The following is a 19,199-nucleotide window of genomic DNA, read 5'->3' on the forward strand; positions in this document are numbered from 1 at the left end:
GCGCGTAAAATAGGCGTCTGAGTGCACTCGTACTGTTATCGCGTTCTCTCTCTCTCCCCCCCCCTCTGTCTCTGTCTCTGTCTCCCCTTCCCTCGGATTGGGTTCGTGTACGTGCACGCTCTTTGCAGTCGTTACTACACATTGACCTCGAGGTTGCTAACTGAGACTGATTTCGTAACGTCTAAGCTAACCACGACTTTCGTGGCGGCGATTCTGACTACGTCTTTTTTCACAAAACTCGGCCGACTATGTCGGCACGATCGTCAAAGGGAGTTTTCAATGAAATGTAGCGTAATGTCAGGATAGGACAGGACGGGGGGGAACACGAGCCATGAAAGGTTGGTAGAAAAGTCAAAGGGGTTGCGGTTCCAAAAAGGCACTCCGCGTCTGTACCATGGAGATAGGAGATGAATGATAGACAAAACCGAAGGGCGAAGAGCGCAAAGCATTTCGCAGCGGTCTAGATAAATGCGTAGCATCCCTCGGTCCTCGGCGTAAAATAGTGGGTTGGATGGTGTGAGATGGCAATCTTTACTTAGCTTCCCCTATAAACTGATACGAATGAATGTCCATGTACAAAGTCTCGACGTCCTTCGCGGCCCTTTGGAGCTGATTGTAGATATGTTTCAGTGGCGTTCAAGAAGTGAAAACCGCTCGCTATCAAAGGCTGATGGATGGCTCATCCCGGCAACGTCCTGTTATCAACGCACCTTATTGTCCGTCATCTTAGAAGGCGCGCTTTCGTTTACGACTTGCGATAGCCACGTACTTCCGCGCACTGTTGACTTCGGAAATACTGCCCCTATTCGAGTCCGAGTCCGGGTCCGAGTCCTGGGAATGGTCACAGGAGAAGCCGGCGATAGCTCCATTTCATCTTGATCAACATCGTCGAGCATCGAAACCTCGGTTCCTTCTTCCTTGAGCGGCGATTCCTTGAGCGGCGACGCCTTGCGCTTCTTCCCCTTAGTCTTCTGCTTCGCCTTCTTCTGGTTCCCCGGGTGGGTTAAGACTCATGGCAGTGTCGTATAGAGACAAAAGTCGGTCGAGAATGAAGCCAAAGCGAGATGTGCCACCAATCTGTTTGATGTTATCAACCGTCTCGAAAAAGTCGAACGGCCATCCGGTTCCTGGGCCTTCGAGAAATCTGCATCGTCTTCGAAACCAGTCTGCATGGCCACTGTCAAAGCGACTTGTTGTATCAGTTGATAGAATTCGCTCATACTGATTAGACACATGGCGCAAGATCTCGCTGATCTGTGGAAAATCTTCCGTGTCTGCAGAGCAGGAGCGGTCATAGAACTTGTAACGCCTTCGAGACCCTCTGTAAAATGTACGCACAATGCCCGGATAAATTCGATGCGTTTCGACCCTTTCAGACGTATCTTGTGCGTTTTTCTCGTCGCCGTCTTCCGATCGAGAATGAAAAGTATCCAACCCAAAGACGAAAAGGCAATAACAAGACCTACAGCCTCCTGAATCCACCAACACTGCGACTGAGGTCTGGAGTTTGTCCACTGGCAGTTTCCTCCAGCACTTTGGTATCGAACTGTCATCCCTATCTTCGAGGCCAATATCGTGTTTAGATGACTGGTGAGATATGCGAAGAAAGCTTTCCGTCAGCTCGGACATGCCGCTATTCAAAAGAGTGTAAATACTTTCACATAGCTCTGCTGGACCGACAGTTTCTGGCGATTTTAGCGCGGATGTGAAGCATGGAGTACGAACATAGGACCGAAAACCCATTAGGCTGTCACCGGGGCCCGTCCCCGCCCTGTAGCTTTCCTTACAGGTCGAAAGGAGCTCAGATCGTGCAATGGCAGCTGCGAAAAGTTGTCGGACTGGCGCAAAGCGCAGCTTACTAAAAATTTCCGTTGCGCGCTCCGTAGAGACGTCCGGCATCCCTGTCAAAGAGATCATGAGGCGTCGGGGCCCATATTCTGTTCTCTTCTGTAGTTCTTGTAGCGCACTCTTAGCAATGGCAATATACGAGAGTGCATGAATTTGGTTCCACGGTTTGCTATCAGTTAATTTTCCGTATTTACCAGCGAGTTTTGAGGTGACTGAAAAAGAGGCAAGAAAGACCTGCTGCGGATTTTGAAAAGTATCTGACTCTCGATCGTGGCCTGTCCAAACTCTCTCAATGGCATTGAGGCAGTCTGCGGTCACAAGCCAGGTCGCATCTCCCTGCATGGACATCCATAACTGCCTCGCAAGGGTACTCGCTTTGTACTTGCTGTTCATTTTACCCAAAAATTGGCCAAGATTTTCCAAGGTAACATGGAGAGCCAGGACTCTGTGCGTCACATAGCTAGCGTCGCGAATCGCGAGCTTTCCATCATCAAAGAACTCAAGCATGTGAGGAATTCCAAAGCTCTCTGGAGGGTCGATGTCATAATCCATGACGGGCTCTTGAACATCACCATCGAAAGAGAAAGGAGGGTCATTGTAAGTGCTGCCGATATCAGTACTCTCAAGCAAACTCGATGAAGCATTTGGTACAAAGGACAGTAAGGCGCTGATGATGTCTTTTCTGTAGACATCACGAGCCCAGTCGAATATGTAGTCGAGCATCAACAGTAGTTGAAGTGCACGATCAGCAAATGTGATCTCTCCATCCCACAACTGCAGGATGTGCTGTATCGGCAAAGATTAGCCTCGCTGATCAGCGGGCCAAGGACTTACTCACATAGTTTGGTTCGCCATCCTTTGTTCCTTCTTCCACGTAGGCGGCTGCAAGGTGCCAGTGTTGGCCTCGGTATGCCAAGTACCATACAAGGGGGACCATATGTGCTTCTCCGTTTTCGATGGCAGCGTGCATTAGGTTGTGCTGCAGTTGAAGCAAGTTGCGAAGTGCAAAGCCAGACTGTAGGTCTATTTTTGAGAAAGAATCCCGACTCTTCTCCGACTTGGCTTCAAGATACAGGAATGGAAATAGTAGCGGTCTGGAGCTGTCTTGGAAGGGCGTTGTGGTGATCAACTCCCTAACGAGCTTCCCGTCCGGACCTTCAGTAAAGTCCAGGATTCTTTCTAACCGCTTAGTGAGTCTGAGACCGAAGACTCGGTCGGGTCTTTTGCCTCGATCGAGGACTTGTTTAATTTCATCCTCGTACTGAATCGTTTCGTCTGTGCGGTCGTCGAAGATATCGATCAAGCCGTCATCCGCTCTCAAGTGGTATTAGAATGGATGGTCCAGCGTGCCCTATTGTCTTGGGACTCACATGTCTTTCCCACGTTTCCTGGGCGGGCAGTTACAGAATTTCCTCGCTCTTTGCCTGTCCACCAACTTTTTCAATCTGCCATCGGCTGTGGTGACGGCGACTTCGACTTCGGATTTCCAGAGTCGCCGGCGGCACTCAGGACGAGACTTTGGTCAGCATCTTGAGTGGCTTTCGCGGTGGTCTTGCCGCTTACCATGCTACCTCGATGCTGAAGCGGGCCAGGATCTCTGTTTCAAGGTTCAGACGCCAGCCGGATTCGTTCTTCTCCTCTTCAGCGCATCGCCGAGCCTTTGCGCTGATTGATTTTGCGCGTTCGACAGTTTTCTCTCTCCACGGCATTTGTCTCGAGTCGACGGTCGGGTTGAATTCATAACGATCAATGCTGTAGCCTCCAAGACGCTTGATATCTTTGAAGTAGGCTTCAGGGTCGTCGTCCAGGGGGCCCTCGGGTTTGTCGACGTGGAAAGACACATTATATTTTCTCAGTAGCCGGCGTGTTCCTGCATCCTTAGCAGCGGCCGCCATCGCAGTCACGATACATTGTTTCGAAAGGTTGGGAGCAACGACCAGCCGGACTCCGACTCTTATAGTGTCTGTGTAGACGAAAGCGCAGCCTTAGGCAGATGAACCGGGCGCGTGTGCGTGGCAATGCAACAGCCAGACTCGGATAGCTGAAACCGGGGAACCCGGATTCTGCTTTAGCCGGTCCATAATTTGGTCAAAAGTACCTTGAGATTGCAAATAAGCCATCTGAGGGTGGAGATCCCGGAAAGGCGCAATCGTGAATGTGGTGAATGTACCCGGCAGCATGCACCCGACTGGGGTCATTCGACAGCTTTGTGCCGGCCAAACCCCTTCGTGTAGCATTGGGGCAGGCATCTCTACCAACTTGAAACGTGGTGGAGGGACATCAGAGAGCCATTACTGTAGCAGGACCTTGGCGGTTGGGAGTCGAACAACTCAAGGTCTGAGATGGCTGAAAGCTTCAACATAATGGAAGAGACTACTAGGTGTTCCGTGCATGGTGATGATTGTACAGTGTGGTCCAGGATACGCTCGAGTACGAAAGAATGGAAAGGTTGCCAAGTAGTACGGACTCAGATAGGAAGAAAAGGGGGCTACACTACCGCACAGCTAGAAGAAGCGGAACTCCTGGACCCCCAAATGCGCTCGGCGCACGAGGCCATATGAAAGTTGTACTCCCCTCATACAAGTCTATAATATTTTGTTCGTTGACATCGCTACCATTGCCCAATTTTTTTTCCCAGTTCAGACTACCTGGACAATACGACTCTACTGCTCAATAGGTGTATGCGCTCACGTACAGTGAAAGTTATCTGTGAAAGTGTTTGCAGAAGAACATCGTAAACAACGGGAGTTGGCCCAGGAGGGGATGGGGGATGTGCCGGCTCGTTCATGCAACCCCCTTGTATCAATCAAGCGCTAATACCTCATCGATGCTCTCCTTGACTGATTACAGCCTTTACACGGAGTCGGAGGAACGGAAGCCTGATCTTGATCGGTCCATACACGAACCAAACTTCATGCCATTGGAAGAAAGTTTGGCATCTAAACAACAAGATAGTGTTCTGTGAATGTAATTCGTTTATGTTTATGCCGATGCCCTATGGCCCTGCACTTTCGTGTACATATGTACGTATCAGGGTCTCGCAAAGCCACAGATACATATGTTAATGAGAGTCAACAACAATATCACTGTAGTCCCTCCCCAAAAGTCACAGACTCCGAACCTCCCTCGTCTCCCCTGAGTCCAGGAGCGCCGTGCCATACCATGCCATCGTTAAGAAAACGAGAGAACGAGTGTTGAATGCCGTGCCAATGTCCCTGTGCAACCCATTGATACCCCGGAGCTCCTTACGGAATAAACAGTTGCTTGTCGTCGGGAAAGATTCGTTCCAAATTCAAGTATGAGGCAGACACACACACAGAGAGAGAGGCTTCATACATGAAGACACACATTTTTCATCCACCATCTAAACAGATCAGGAGACCAAGATTTTGTCGAGACAAGGCGATTCAATTCGGAAGAGAAGGAAAGTAATAGACGTAGAGAAGCATCAAAAGACTTTGATGACTGCCAGCTGGCTCCACAATGATAGTCGTTTGTCATCGTCGTCGTGTTCGTCATCATAATCTTCCAAATATCCTTACTTTAATCCAGTAGTGTGGCGTCTGTCAGTGCTTGAGGTGCGTGCGTGGTGGCATCCGTCGCGGATTCTCTCCATTCTTAGGGGCATACTCGAGCACGGAAGAAACAACAGAGCGGTACGAGTGCAAACCAGACAACGTCCAGCAAGAGATCGTCAATAGAGCCAAAGAAAGTTCCATCATGATCACCGCTTCACGCCAATTGGACCATGGCTCGCACTTCCCACTCGGCCACTGGTCTTGCGCACCTTGGTCTTGTCTTCACCACCACTTCGACGAGGAGATTCTCTCAAAGATCTAGTCTTTGAAACGCTCATGGCACCCATACCACTGGCAGCTCTCGGCGTCTTTGGTCGGGATCCCTTCTCACTCACGGTGCTGAGCTTGAGGTTTTCTTGTTCCTGAGCAAGCTCGTCCCAGATTGCGTTGGTGTCTTCGAGTTGAAAGTTGGCATCACCTTCATCCTCGTAGATGTTCATTTCATCTCCGATATCGAATGATTTTGTCACGGTTGTAGTGGTGGTTGTGTACGAGACACTGCGGGACTTGCCCTTGCTTCCCATCGGGCTCTTGCTTTGGCTTCTTCGAGATGCAGCTCTCTGAAGAATCAGTTCTTCTTCGCTATCCGCTCCATTCACACTGCGTCGGAAAGAAGCGTCACTCTCTGACTTGGCACCGTTGACACGGACGGCGCCCGAGGTAGATCGTGCATAGGGATGGTTTCTCGAATCCATACGAGCATATTTCCTTGGCTGCCCAGGTGTCGGTGCTGGCAGGTTCTCATCCTGGTAAGGCTCTGATTTGGTGACGTCGTTACCATCGATTTCACCAAGGGCAGATCGCCGTGCACCTGATCGATCAGGCGTTGATTGTTGCACACCACCGCTAGCGATGCGCATAGGTGTCTTCGTTGACATGGTGCGAGGCGTAGCAGGCTTTGCGAGTTCCATCTTTGCCTTCCATTGATCTTCCAGATACCACTCTCGGAATTTTCCTTGGTTGAGGTGTAGCCAATGCTGCTGTGGACCTACAACCATCCCAGGTCGCATGAATCGCATGAATGCAATGACCTCGTTGGCAGTGAAGCCATGGCGATAGATCAGATAAGCTCCAATCAAGCATCCCGTTCTTCCAAGGCCGGCTTTGCAATGAACAGCGATGGATTTGTTCTTGGCAATCATGTCATGAGCTAGCTTGATGAATTTCCGAACAATGGGCAGCGTAGGACACGTGCCGTCTTCAAAGATCATGTCAACGTGTTCAATACCAAGAGCAGTAAAGTATGTCGGGCAGTACAACTCCGAGTTCAATCGGACCACGAGACCAACATCCCGCTGGACGAAATGAGTGAGGACGTTCTTGAAGGGCTGCGATATTCTCGCGCTTGGAATTTCTGGGACGCAAGTTGGCAGAGTTGCGTAAGCTGGAAATGAGATTGGTATTGGGGCCGTAGGCTCTGACTGGGGTGAAGCAAAGGCGACGAACTGTGGTGAAACCCAGTTGAAGTCTCCCATATCTACTCTTTCATATCGTTCGTATCTATTTGATGCGTTAGTGTGGCAGCAGATATGAAGTACTAGAACAACATACTCTTCTAAATTGAACTCCTTAAGTTGGCATAGATTTTCTTCCTTTGCTTTCCACACACCGTAAACGACATCCTGAATGTTGAGGATAAAATCGGCTTGGCTGTAACCTGCGTCTCGGAAGGGCATGTAGGGAGGATCTGCTTGTGCAATTGGCGCAAGGGCAAGGTGAGGAGGCCATGCTTGTATCAGGACCATGTAGCACGCCACCAGACATGCGGCGTTGGCCCGACTCCGGGAGTCTGCTCGACTCCAAAACACCACAGCCTTGTCATTGTTTGCCGGATCTCCTAGGATCTCGTGGAATTGGACAGCAAATCTGTACAGATGACCAATATGCAGCGGACCGAAGTCGGCGTGGAAAGCATTGTAGAGAAGGGTGTCGTCAATCGTGAAGTAGACCGGCGGGGGTCGCAGGGTAGCGCTGGTTGGACCTGCTTGCGACCTGGACGATTTCTTGTGCGGAGACCGCTTGGCTTGAGCAGGATATGGGAAAGGAGTGCTCTCGTTGGGAGCTTGGGCGTAGGATGCTAGGTATAGGCGATCTGCGAAGAAGCGAGGCTTAGATGTGTTGTCATAGAAGGGGCATTGTTTTGTTTCATACCTTGGATGTATTCAATGACCTGTCCATAACTGACAGGATGGGCCATGGTGGGCGCCATCGTTGTCGAATACTCGATAGGGCTGCGAAAGCAAGCTTAGGATGGAAAAGCAGGGCCCAGCACAGCGCAACGGACTGTCGACGAGGGTGGGTGTTTGTGTGTACTGGGATCTTGGGACCTCGGCGGAGAGTCAAAACCCACAGAATCTGCACTGGCGGCGTCGTTTACTGCTATTGCATGTCGCAAAAGTCGCACACGAAGGAGAACAAGTGATAAGACTGAGGGTAAGTAGTAAAGAGTAAAGATGGGATCGTGGAGAGGCCAAAGGTGGTCGAGGATCGAGGTGCGGACGAGTATTTGGGTCGAGAATGCGGAACCAACAAGCAAGATGCCCAGATGTTGTTGTGGGCGCCACGTTGCTAAGCAACCACCAACACCCCAATTTGGCCGTGTATCAGATTTTGCCGAAGACGACGGCCACCACCACAACCACAGCGACAGCCACTCTCGTCACCGATTTGCAGTCAACGCAGCCTAATCACAGCCCACTCCGAGACTTTGGGCTGTCCCTGGCGACCCAGACCCTTGTCCCTGGCACAGAGCAGTGAATCAACCCTCCTCGCTCTGCCCTGCGTGCTCAATCGCAGTCCTTGCGGTACACACGGTGAACCGCTCTCAACCATGGCAGCAAGCGAATTTCCTTGCTCGCTGTACGTAGCGCCCGATCCTGTCCTGCCCCAATCATGAAGTGGAATGGTACTGACGACCATCTGCCAGTGTGATCGATGTCCCCTTTCCGGACCACCGTCTTGCCTCCACTGCCATGCGTTCCCTCAAAGTTGATCAAGAGCCTTCTTCGTCTGTCCAACGGAGTTATTCCTTGGTAGACTCCAAGGGTAACCCTCCCTCCGAGAATGAGAATGAGAGTGGCACCATTCTGCGCACTGAATACAATGCGACCACCAACCGCATGCTTCGAGTCGCCGTGAACGGCTTCATGGAATCACTTGGGGTGGTATTACAAGTTATGGAAGAACTAGATGATGTGGATGTATCTGGAATGAGATCTTCAATTACCTGAGACCAAGCATGTCTGTTTCGGTTTTTCGCATTCCATGATTGCCTTTTGAAATCTGAGTCCTCTCTATATATTGATCCAGCCACCCACTCGGTAATTCGCACCTACGGCATTGACCAATTGGATCATACTCTCTGACAAGCCCGAACCCTTGTCTAAGGTAGAACCCGTTGTCATCAAGACTGAGACAGACTGAGACAGAGTACTGCAGATTGGCATTTCCGATTGCTCTGCTTCGACTGCTTGTCCGGCCAGGGGTTTCGCAGCAGCGGTTGGTTTTATCGCAACCCGACGCAGACGCCCTTTTGTGTCCAAGTAGGCGTCGTCCCAAGTGTCCTCGCTTGTCTTATGAGTTACTGGGCATCATTCGATACTGATCAGGGTTACTTGTCGATACATGGAGTCGCTCGACTGCGCCCGGTGCTAGTGGCATGAATAAGCGTTGCCACGATACCTTCCGCGGTCAATGGTCTTGAGAAAATCTCCTCGTCCGCCCTCGACTTCTGGCGGCCTCCTTACGGGCCATTGCTTGACGATAGTATTCAGGCCTGGCCTCCAAGATGAAGTGCGAACCAGGCACGTCGATTCGAGTCCTCCACTTTTTCAGAGTCATGTCCTCAAGAGAAGTTTTCTCCTTTCTCGGCAATTTGGTACCCTTAAGTGCCAAATTACCATAAGTCAACATTCCAAAGTAGTCTGGCAAGAACCTGACACCAGGGGAGTGATCGGCATTGACTTCCAAATCTACCGGCCGAGTGAGAACCTCTGGGCCAGACGTTGTGCCAAGAGCCCAAGTGGTGGACCGACCTTGCTGCACGGCGGCCTCTTCGGGCTCAGCAAGACATGCCGTCTTCTCCGATGGGTCTGTCCCTGTGTGCACAAAGAACTCAACGGTGCTTCCTTTCTCAATGATCTCATAAGGCTTCGGCATGCTGGTCGTCGAGCCATCATCCTCCAAAGCAGGAAATTGCATTGTTGGTTGCGTAACAGGCCACAGAGTGTCAGCGGCTTCTAGTGATAAGAGCCCTGCTTTCTCGCCCCAGCCACCACCGCCGCCAGTTACCTTGTGGAGCTTTGCTCCACGCAAAAGTGCTGAAGTGACCAGCGAGATTTTCCCGTCATCCGCCAGCTGCTGGACGGCTTTGGACTCTTCGTCGATATGGGGAGGTCGAATCAAGGCATAGACAGCCACCGACCCATGATCCGGACGGGAGGCCACAAATTTTGCCACGGCCGACTCAAGCTCTTGAGACGCAGGGACGGACGCTCCATTGACCTCAATCTTGGTCAATATATTGCCCATACATTGGGTAATCTCGCGCTCTAGCGTCAAGGGTTGAAGAGGGATGTGGCCGTCAAGCAACGTTTCGGGTCCGTAGCTCAGGTTCACAACAACGTGACTCAACTTTTCCGTGCTTTGAACCAGTGGCTTGGTCTCCACATATCCAACAGGAACTGCCCATTGATCACTGACCATCGTGTGTTGTTGTCCATTCAGGAATAAGGTATTGGCGATGGGGAGAGTCAGCCTGTACCTGCTGTGCCACAACGGCGAGAGAAAACCGTGAGACAATGTGGATAGGAAACTGAATGCGGCTGGAGGGCTGGCCTCCTTCTTGGTGGTATCCTGGCCGCGCAATATCCTGTAATTGTTGAAGAGATGTCTCGTAAGGAGCAATGCTACACCCTCTGCGGGCAGTACATCTGGTTTCAATCCCCTGTTTTGTGGCGCTGGTAGAGCATCGACCACAGCAGCGATTGTTCTGACTGTCCGCATCCGGGGTCCAGATAGAAGTCTGCCGTGCAAAGTCTCGAGAAGAGGTCGAAGGAAGAGCTCACGGTCCATGAAATGTGCCAGACCTGGAGTAACCAACAGCACGATAGACTTGTAGGCTGGGATTTCGTAGGAGGACTCCAGAACTTGTGGCAACAGCTTCTCTGGTTTCTGAGCGTATAAGATATCAGTAAGGCTTTTTGTATTCCCGGCATTCATGGCTGCATACCAAGAGTTGAGGAGATTCTGTTAGCCAAGTCATAGCCACATGATTCGCGATCGACTCGACGCGTGGACGAGATGGCTTTAGACTTTCCTGGCGCGTTGGTTCGGTGGTCCGTCGTGAGGGTTGACCTGCACGGAGCTTTGGATTGCGTATCGAGGCAGTTCGCGTCGATACATCCCGATTCAAAGGTTTCCGCTGTGACAAAGACTTGATCTTTGCGCTGGGATGAAAGCTCCTCCGTGCGGGCGGGAGATCTGTAGTCTCCATCTGAGCACCGCTCCTTCTCGAGGCAACCAGCCGTACGGCTGATCGACCAGGAACAGACATGAGATGCTGTGCTGCCGCTGGATGGAAGGGGAGCGAAAACCAGTTCGAAACAGTGATCAGGCTAGAGAGCTTCCCTCGATCACAATTTAGAGCGCTCCAAGCACATAGACTGGCACGCCTGAGCAGAGTAAACCAACATACATGCAACGGTGGTCATTGAGATGTTTGAAGGGAGAGAGTTGACGCTGTGGAGCTATTCCATATCAAATTGCAGGGTGATCTGGCGACAGTAGAAATATATATTGGCCATGGGAATGCAAGCTGAGGTAGTTTCTCCTAAATAATGGGACAGAAGTTATTTTCCCAAAACCACTTTTACTCAGCCGCAGCCTCGTCTTGATTGGGCCCCCAGCACAACGTGTGTACACACGCAAACCAACATCCTTTCTGATGATTTTTCATCCAAGAGGGGGTTTGTTAGAGCGTGCGCGTTTCAATCATGGCCAGCGAAAATTTGTGTAGGTACGATGTTGGACCTGCAGTGTCACAGGATTGAATGCCTCATGGTCATTGCATCGCTATTTCGTCAATCTGCCCTGGCCTATATGTCTGAATAACTGTTCTCCAGGTCTGGTGTCTTTCTTTTCTGTAGTATGTCGTACAGGGTAGTCATCGTAAAGAAAATATCAACCGTGGTCGCGTCTAAGCTACTAATACATGTTTTCCAGTTGCGAGTCAATCAATCGCCACACCAGTGGTTCTTCCGGCCTTATGTGCTACTACAGATCGACCGTGAGATAGAGATCCCCGCTCTTCGATTTGCTTGGTGTAAGCCGTGCCTTGCTCGAGGGAGATCTTTGAGGAACAGTAAGCTTCGTCGACATGGCCTCTGAGACGACCATCTCATTCAACGATGGACTCATCATCTGAGAAAGTGGTCGTCGTCCGCGGTTCGGCGCAGTGCCTCTACCATGGGCGAGGCTTGGCCTTAGATTGCTTGCGGTCATATTAGTCCGCCGTGAATCTGAGTTGGACAAAGGCGGCACAGGCCATTCGATGGTATCGTCGGACAGATAACCATCAGACGAAGTCGTATCTGTCTGGACAAAGCTAGCTTCAGCTCGGACAAGCCGATCCCTCTGCGAGGCAGGGCCGGCAAATCTTACAGGCGGGTTTCGAAGCTGGGCAGGCTTTGCAAGGGTTTCAGCTTGCCGAGAAATGGCTGCAGATCGAGGAATAGAAGGGTATCTCAAGTCTTTAATCGGGCTCGCCTGAGCAGGTTGTGAATCAGTTACTCTTGTTGTAACAACCGACGGCGTTGGCGGGTTTGCTGTCAGTCCAAGTTGTTTGTTCACCTCCTCTGGGGTGGTATCCTCGTCAATTTCGGTAAAATCAGAGCTGATCGAGCTGTGCCTTTCAATTGGACTGGCTACGGCTGGTGTGAGCCGCGAAGCTCTTACGTACGGTTCCTCTCTTGGAGACTGCCAGACGCCGATTTCGCCTGAAGGAGGGAAAAAGCCGGCGGGAGGCGATTTACGGGCGTCTCTGCTCGCATGAGCTGAAGAGGGGGCTAGTTTCCGCTCCGGAATCGAAACCGAAGTCGTCGTTCTTTGCCGCTCCTCTGCCACGTTCGCATTTCTCGGTGGGGGAGTTGCAAAACCTCGTGGTGGTGATATCAAATCGACGTTTCCGTTATCGTAAGTCGGCGTAAGTGGGATACGCACAGCTTGAGTGGGAGTTTGGGTTCGGTCCTCAGGCACGACCGGTAGCTTCAGAGGCGCTGGGACGGTCCTTTGTCTTTTTGCCAGAGGTGGCTTTTCGAGGATGAATGGCTGGTTGTCAACCATGATCGCTTCAGTCCGATCGACTTTGGACTCCACTTCTTCATCAAGCAAGGTGGCATCGCTTGGTGGTCTTTGAGAGTACGTCCGGCGTTCCCTCATGGCTTCCACATTGAGAGGGGCAGGCCATAGTGCGCGTTTTGGTGCTGTTGGCAAAAGTCGAGTCAGGCTCTGCTGCGAACTCGCGCTCATCGGAGAATCCGGGCCAGGAGCCTTTGGAGACACTGCCACACCTATCTCTTCAGGGCGGATGCTCCGCCTCCAAAAGCTTCGCCGCTTTTCCTCTGATGGCTGCTGTGGGGCATAGAATCGTGCGCCTGTTGTTGGAACGTTCAAGGTCGAGCTGACGTTACTGAAAGTTGTTGGAGTGCCCTGCTTTGGCGGGCTCTGATATTCCGATGGGGGAGCTGCCTCGACCAGCCGAGATCGTCGTTGGCTCCGTCGTCTAGCTTGACGCCTTCGACGCATCCAGCACATAAGCATGAGTAAAGCAAATACAGCCAATGCAATGGCAACACCACCGACTGCAATGCCAGCGATCTGCGCAGTGCTGAGTACAGGTTTCGAAGCTTCTCTCCCCGAAGTGTCACTACTCAAAGAGGTGGTCTGCGGGGTTGAGGTTGTAGCGGGGGACGGGCTCAATAAGGAAGAAGAATCGACTCCCGAAGAGAATGTCACAGGAGCTGCAGAATCTGTCGTCGTGGAGGGGGGAGCCATGACAATCATGCTTAGTTGTTCCGTAGAGGTAGGAGGGGTCACCGAAGGTGGAAGGCTCTCCATCGTGGACGATGCCACTGTGAGCGATGTCAGCGAGGACGAGGCCTTGGAGGGCGATGTAGTCGAGAAGACCGCCGTTGTCGAGGTTCCAAACAGAGTTGCTGTTATTGTTCGGGCCGTCTCTGGTTGTGCTCCGGCGATACCAGCGCAGACGTTGTACACCCCGATTTGGAGCTGATTTTGGCCAGTGCAGAACGACACCACGCACTGTAAACCGGCTTCTCCGATCGTAAGATCCGACGTGTTGTCTTCGGTGCAAAGAAACTCAAGGTCTGAAGTGGCAGAGCAGGTAGCTCCTGGATATTTGGATTCCGCGAACAATTGTATGCAGGCAACGGCACACTGAGGTACGAGCGAGAGGAGGGACGAAGGTAAACATGTAGTAGACGTCGAGGCTGCCCGAGAGCGTAGCAGGACGCCATCGGGGACGACTGCTGCCGGAAGGAGGGCGGTCCAGGGCGGATAATGCATGACGGACGTTCTCTCTTTGTCATCGTCGTAGGTTATCTCGAGGCTGGCTCAACCGTTTGCGGCATGTGGCCTGCGAATGATGCTTTCATGTTCTGCACGCCAGGAAGGGAGCTCACCAGAAGCGAACAGAGATCTCAAAGTCGAAACTCCAGGGCGGCCGGAAACAGATATACCGGTTCAAGGGGTTTCTAACATCAAAACTGTCGACTGACTCACCTGGCCCCTCGACGAGGGATAGTAAGATGACATTTTTTCCTGCGGCAAGTGATGACGATGGAGGCTTGACATCCGGACACGCCATATAGCATCCCAGGCGCGCGCGAAACATCGACCTCCGCTTCCAACGGTCGGTTGTATATCGTGAAACTGGCAAAGATTCAGCATGAGGGCGCTAAGGGATCGAAACCCTCAGTCCTGGAGGGGCCCAGGCCGCACACGTGATCCGCCAGATCCCTCCAATGGCGCTCTGAAAACAACTTGGCCGCGAACGGGCGCTTGCGACGAGATTGCTGATATACTGTTGGTAGGCTCGCAGTTGATCAGGGGACATTTCTCGAATTGAAGAGAAGTTGGGAGAGCCTCCTGTTGACGCGAGGTGTTGTGTGCAGATTCATCACAGACAGCTTGCTTCGCTTGATCCAGTGTCACGATCTCCTTAAAGTGAGATTGGCCTCTGCTATACCGGCCAGCTCTCAGACCATTGTAGGAGGCTATCCATACGGAGTACCTAGATGTTATTCCCATTTTCCCAACACCACGTGTTTCCACACTCCAAAGCTCCGGCCTAGATAGCGTCCGTCGTCGTCTACATCCGCGATCGGGAGGGTTGCCGGGGTGGGCAACTTCTCATACACCTAGACGTAATAATGCAAATCTAACGGTTTCGGAAGACCAGATTCCGGCCTGGAGTGCTCGTTTCACCAAGACTGAGGCAGGTCCTCTAAAATGAGATCTCAGGCCAGACAACTGTCAGGAGATTAGATCTTTGTTGGGCCAAAGCACGGCACGGGGAAAGGCGGATCGGTCAGAATTCCAAAAGCTCAAGCTCAAGGTAAATAGTAGTCTCCATTATGCTGCTATCAAGCTGTTTACACATCCGTGCCCACGCGCACCAGTCCGGGTCGTTGTGCCCCGAATGTCGAACGGAGCTGCATTATCCCTCCAGTAAATTGAGTAATGGACGAACGTGATCATCCATCATCAGTTGGCATGGCTGCCTGTTCTATCCTTGCCTGGCCCTGTATCCGTCGACCAATCAATCAGACCGGGGTTATGCGGAGCGCAAATGTTTGATAGCGTTGTGCAAAAGGTTGGTGTACAATACTCGCGAAATCAAAGGCGGAATGGGATATCAAGCATAGAATACGAGGTGGTGGCGCTCCTCGCAGGACGGATGGTCGGTCGGTCGGGAGAGGAGAAAACGGTGCTCGACTTCCGCTTAGTACTTGAGAATGATGTAGCTGTTGCGCAGGTTAGCTTCCTCTACTACGTCGTGCGTGTTGCAGCAGATTTGGTGAGGTCTGAACGTACAGCGCGTGGATGATACCCGGAATGTAACCCAGGATGGTCAACAGGATGTTGATGAAGAAATCAGCATTGCATCCTCTCTCGAGGAAAACACCGAGAGGTGGGAGGATGATGGCAAGGATGATCTTGCAGATGTCACTAGATAAAGAACGGTCAGGTCAGCTCGGCGTCCGTCTCGCAGGAGAGGGGAAGCAGCGCGGAAGCTGGCGGATAGAGCAATACTCACGATGCGGTGAAAGGCATGGCGGCGATGTTGAGTGTCTATGTGATGAAACGAGTAGACAAAGATGAGAGCAAGGTCGACAGGGCGATCGGGAATGGATTGTGAGAGAGATTTGTGATGGGTGGAAGTGATTGCGCTCAGAAACGGGACGTGAGCAGGAGCAGAGAGGGATCTTATTAAAAGAATGCTGTGGCTGGGCTGCTGCTTGGATGGATTATTGATTGACTTTCAAGTTGTGATTATCCAGGTCCTGGGGCTGTCATTAGTGGCATCAGCCAGGCTATGAATAGGCGCTCCTTCACCTCACTAGCTGCCTTGGTACAGACGGCCACAAGCACTCGATGATGTCTCCGTACACGCCCGGGCGTCCCTGCCCTGTACCAAGTGCCTAGTACTAGCCCCTAGGTGCCTACTGTAGGTCAGATTGTTAGTTGACTGTTTGCTCTCCAGGCGCTCGTCAGGGCCTCGCTAGCTCCCCAGCTGCTCTTCCGCCTCCAGCCATGACACAATGCATGACGCACTTGTGCCTTGCTTTTGCTGCTTCTCGTCATGGCTCTTGCCCTGATCTCCATCGGGCCTTGTCGTGCGCCACAGTTCGGCCACACTAGAACGAATCAATCTTGCCCTTACCGCCTCAAGCTTTCTGCGTCGTCATCCCATGGCATGGCACCGGCGGGATCATTGTGGCTGGTGATATGTCTGCGTTCTTCGGGAGCAGTTCATTCGACACTTTCCGCCTCACCAGGCTGTTCAATTGTGGCGCAGTCACCAAGGCACCATTACAACAGAGCACAACTCCCCTCTACTCGGCTCGCTAGGCTGAGGTTGACCTCATACGAGTGCGCGATCGACAAGAATTTCTTGTTCTCGGAGAACATCCAGAGTACGAGGACTTGTTCTTGTTGGGCGTGACCCCGTCCGATCCTTGTCCCTGATGTCTTTGAGCAAAGAACAGATCACGTGATTCTCCAGATGTTCCTCTCGCCGTAGACCGGAGATTCCGTGGCGCGTCGATTACCTAGGCACATATGAGTTCCCTGGAGAACAATACCTGTCTTGAATGGGAACGGAGGCTCGGGTTTGCGTGAACTTTTTGACGAGAGGTGCGTCCGACAACTCGGTGATTGGTTTGGATCAGACCACATAAGCAAAATGCATTTCCCTCAGCAATAAGCAAATCCAGACACTTTGAAACTGGCATTCTTTGCTAATCAGAAATGCGTTATTGGCGAAGCAAAATAAATGCGCTCAAGCAGCCGAACGACAAACTCCGCCAAACACAGCTTTTCTTGGTTCGATCGTTCTTCCGAGTCCCGATCGTGGAGACCATTTTTGAAATCGTATTCAGCGTAACGAGCAGTTTGTTAGGGTGGCTTAGTAGCTTCGCTGTCATCGTCGTCGTCGACGACGACGACGACGACGACGACGTTTCGAACGAAAAATAAACCGAACGTGTCCAATTTCTACGATGCCAACAACAGCTCTCGCCATCTGAAAAGAATTATCGACTTCCCTCAAGGCGCGTCGGAATTAGGATCAATCAAAACAGGTCCTGTTCTGAAGCTGTGGACGCTACCCCCATATGCGACTCTTCCAGCAGCCATGACCTCGTCAGCGTCGAGCTCGTCGAGACCGCAATTCATCCGGTCGATATCGTCTAGTTCCACCAAAGACAAACCTCGGCTGTACATTGCGCTCTATCCGCGCGGGGGATCGTCGACGCTCTCGACCTTCCGCAGCACCTTTGACTGCGACTCGTACCACTGGTCCATCATCGTCGGTCCGCAGACAGCCGACAGAAAGGATCCCGGCGTGCGGTACCACATCGCGCACGTCCTCGACGACGGCGACGCGCGAAAGTTCATCTACGAAGAGCAAGACATCCCGTCCAACGTCGGGGCCCAAAGCGGCCTGGTCCGCGTCGCCATCGCCAAAGTCACGGACCAACGGCGCCTGCAAGGCCTGCTGCGCGACATGGTGCTTCGAGAGGACGACTCGGCCTTCAACTGTCTCACGTGGGTCCGCGAGGCGTTTGTCAAGCTGCTCGACGACGGCAAGTCTGTCAAGAGTTACCTGAAGCCCGAGGACTGGAGTGCCGTCGAGACGTGCGCGAGGAAATACTGCAAGCGCAAACGCGACGCCGGCCGGTTCAGGCTGGACAACAATGGCAACCGTCGTGGTGGTGGTGACGCGAACAACAGGTGGAATCCTGAAATGATTAGTACCTTTAACTTTTGGGAGAACAGAGAAACGACGCCATGAGGAGGTTTGGAAAGAGTTGATTCAAGAAAACTCTAGATCATCATGGTCGTCATCAGTAGCATCAGGAGCAGCATCAGGAGCAGCATCAGGAGCAGCATCAGGAGCAGCATCAGGAGCAACGACATCATCGAACTCATCTTCAGCAACAACAGCGACACTCACACTGAGTACCTCGAATACCTTCAGTGCCGACATGCCCGTACCTAAGTACTACCGCGTACTACGACTAGGAACGACACGCTTCCTTACCGTATCATGCGGTTGTACGTCAAATGTACAGTACTTTGGAACTTTCGGCACGAGAGCCCCAGGACAACGCCCAAACCAAGGAAAATGGACCCAGACAACAACATCTCGCCGCCAAGTCCAGTAATCTGTTGTTCTTGTTGTGGATTCCTCCTCATCATCACCACACCGGCCCGGTTGGCTGGATAATGGAGGGTGTACGGGGTAAAGCCGCCGCCATTTCTTCACACCTGACCTTTCCGCCTTACCCCTGGGGAGTCCTCGTACGGACTGTGATACGGATACGGACACGGACACTCGTACCCGCCTGTACGTAGAGGGCGTGCCAGCTCCTTGACCGCATGGCGAATGGATTGGTCGACCCGACAGATCAACTCATTTACTCTACAGACCCCAGAACCGAGTGAACCAAGAAAGAACTCTATGTGCCAACTCCATGTGCATGTGTTTACGGATCATGATTTGGACCGCTTGGGACTACACAGACTTGCGAGAAAGTTCAATCACTCAACCTCGTCGGAAATCGAAGTCTATACGTGTAGGACGAAGTGTCTCAAGTCTTCGGAAAATGAAAAACAAAACCGAATAGAAGAAGGATCATCTAGAATATGACGTTGCATTGAATCTGTCAGACCAAGTATATCAAGTGTCTGCAATATCTGAATACCTTGGTCGGTATGGACAATATCAATGCTTTGTCTTGCAGCTATAATGGCAAGAATCTCCAGCATCTCCAGGCCAGAGCGTGTCCTCAAGGTCAGAGTCTGGGAACATCCCTTGCATTTGGCCCTCAATTCCGCCGCTTGAATACCATCCCTCGGCCAATGCAAGGCCCTAAAAAAATTCAAAGTCGTTCCGTATGTGTCAAGGGGAACACCCATTACAGTCAACCCTATCCTTAGTTCCATATGGGCTCTGTATTACCGCCCTGT

At 51.9% G+C, this 19,199-nt stretch overlaps 7 protein-coding genes across 7 annotated transcripts; 2 read left to right on the top strand and 5 right to left on the bottom strand.

The window, feature by feature from the left end:
- Positions 1-963: 963 nt before the first annotated feature.
- Positions 964-3,743, bottom strand: PV08_07157 (uncharacterized protein; the record flags this gene model as incomplete). Its single annotated transcript, XM_016381489.1, has 4 exons — positions 964-2,634; positions 2,687-3,164; positions 3,219-3,364; positions 3,420-3,743. 4 exons carry the CDS (start codon positions 3,741-3,743, stop codon positions 964-966), a joined length of 2,619 nt encoding a protein of 872 aa, XP_016234591.1.
- A 1,829-nt stretch (positions 3,744-5,572) lies between these two features.
- On the bottom strand, positions 5,573-7,623 carry PV08_07158 (uncharacterized protein; the record flags this gene model as incomplete). The annotated part of the gene is made up of 3 exons (XM_016381490.1): positions 5,573-6,926; positions 6,978-7,518; positions 7,578-7,623. The coding sequence occupies 3 exons, from the start codon at positions 7,621-7,623 to the stop codon at positions 5,573-5,575; spliced, it is 1,941 nt and encodes a 646-aa protein (XP_016234592.1).
- Positions 7,624-8,256: 633 nt separating this feature from the next.
- Positions 8,257-8,656, top strand: PV08_07159 (uncharacterized protein; the record flags this gene model as incomplete). The annotated part of the gene is made up of 2 exons (XM_016381491.1): positions 8,257-8,285; positions 8,353-8,656. The coding sequence occupies 2 exons, from the start codon at positions 8,257-8,259 to the stop codon at positions 8,654-8,656; spliced, it is 333 nt and encodes a 110-aa protein (XP_016234593.1).
- A 460-nt stretch (positions 8,657-9,116) lies between these two features.
- PV08_07160 (uncharacterized protein) lies at positions 9,117-10,646 on the bottom strand (the record flags this gene model as incomplete). Its single annotated transcript, XM_016381492.1, has 1 exon — positions 9,117-10,646. One exon carries the CDS (start codon positions 10,644-10,646, stop codon positions 9,117-9,119), a length of 1,530 nt encoding a protein of 509 aa, XP_016234594.1.
- Positions 10,647-11,699: 1,053 nt separating this feature from the next.
- PV08_07161 (uncharacterized protein) lies at positions 11,700-14,009 on the bottom strand (the record flags this gene model as incomplete). The annotated part of the gene is made up of 1 exon (XM_016381493.1): positions 11,700-14,009. One exon carries the CDS (start codon positions 14,007-14,009, stop codon positions 11,700-11,702), a length of 2,310 nt encoding a protein of 769 aa, XP_016234595.1.
- Positions 14,010-15,447: 1,438 nt separating this feature from the next.
- On the bottom strand, positions 15,448-15,779 carry PV08_07162 (plasma membrane proteolipid 3; the record flags this gene model as incomplete). The annotated part of the gene is made up of 3 exons (XM_016381494.1): positions 15,448-15,469; positions 15,540-15,674; positions 15,763-15,779. 3 exons carry the CDS (start codon positions 15,777-15,779, stop codon positions 15,448-15,450), a joined length of 174 nt encoding a protein of 57 aa, XP_016234596.1.
- Positions 15,780-17,361: 1,582 nt separating this feature from the next.
- On the top strand, positions 17,362-18,021 carry PV08_07163 (uncharacterized protein; the record flags this gene model as incomplete). The annotated part of the gene is made up of 1 exon (XM_016381495.1): positions 17,362-18,021. The coding sequence occupies one exon, from the start codon at positions 17,362-17,364 to the stop codon at positions 18,019-18,021; it is 660 nt and encodes a 219-aa protein (XP_016234597.1).
- Positions 18,022-19,199: the final 1,178 nt, after the last annotated feature.

Source organism: Exophiala spinifera, assembly GCF_000836115.1.
Source record: "Exophiala spinifera strain CBS 89968 unplaced genomic scaffold supercont1.5, whole genome shotgun sequence".
In the NCBI taxonomy this organism is placed as follows: domain Eukaryota; kingdom Fungi; phylum Ascomycota; class Eurotiomycetes; order Chaetothyriales; family Herpotrichiellaceae; genus Exophiala; species Exophiala spinifera.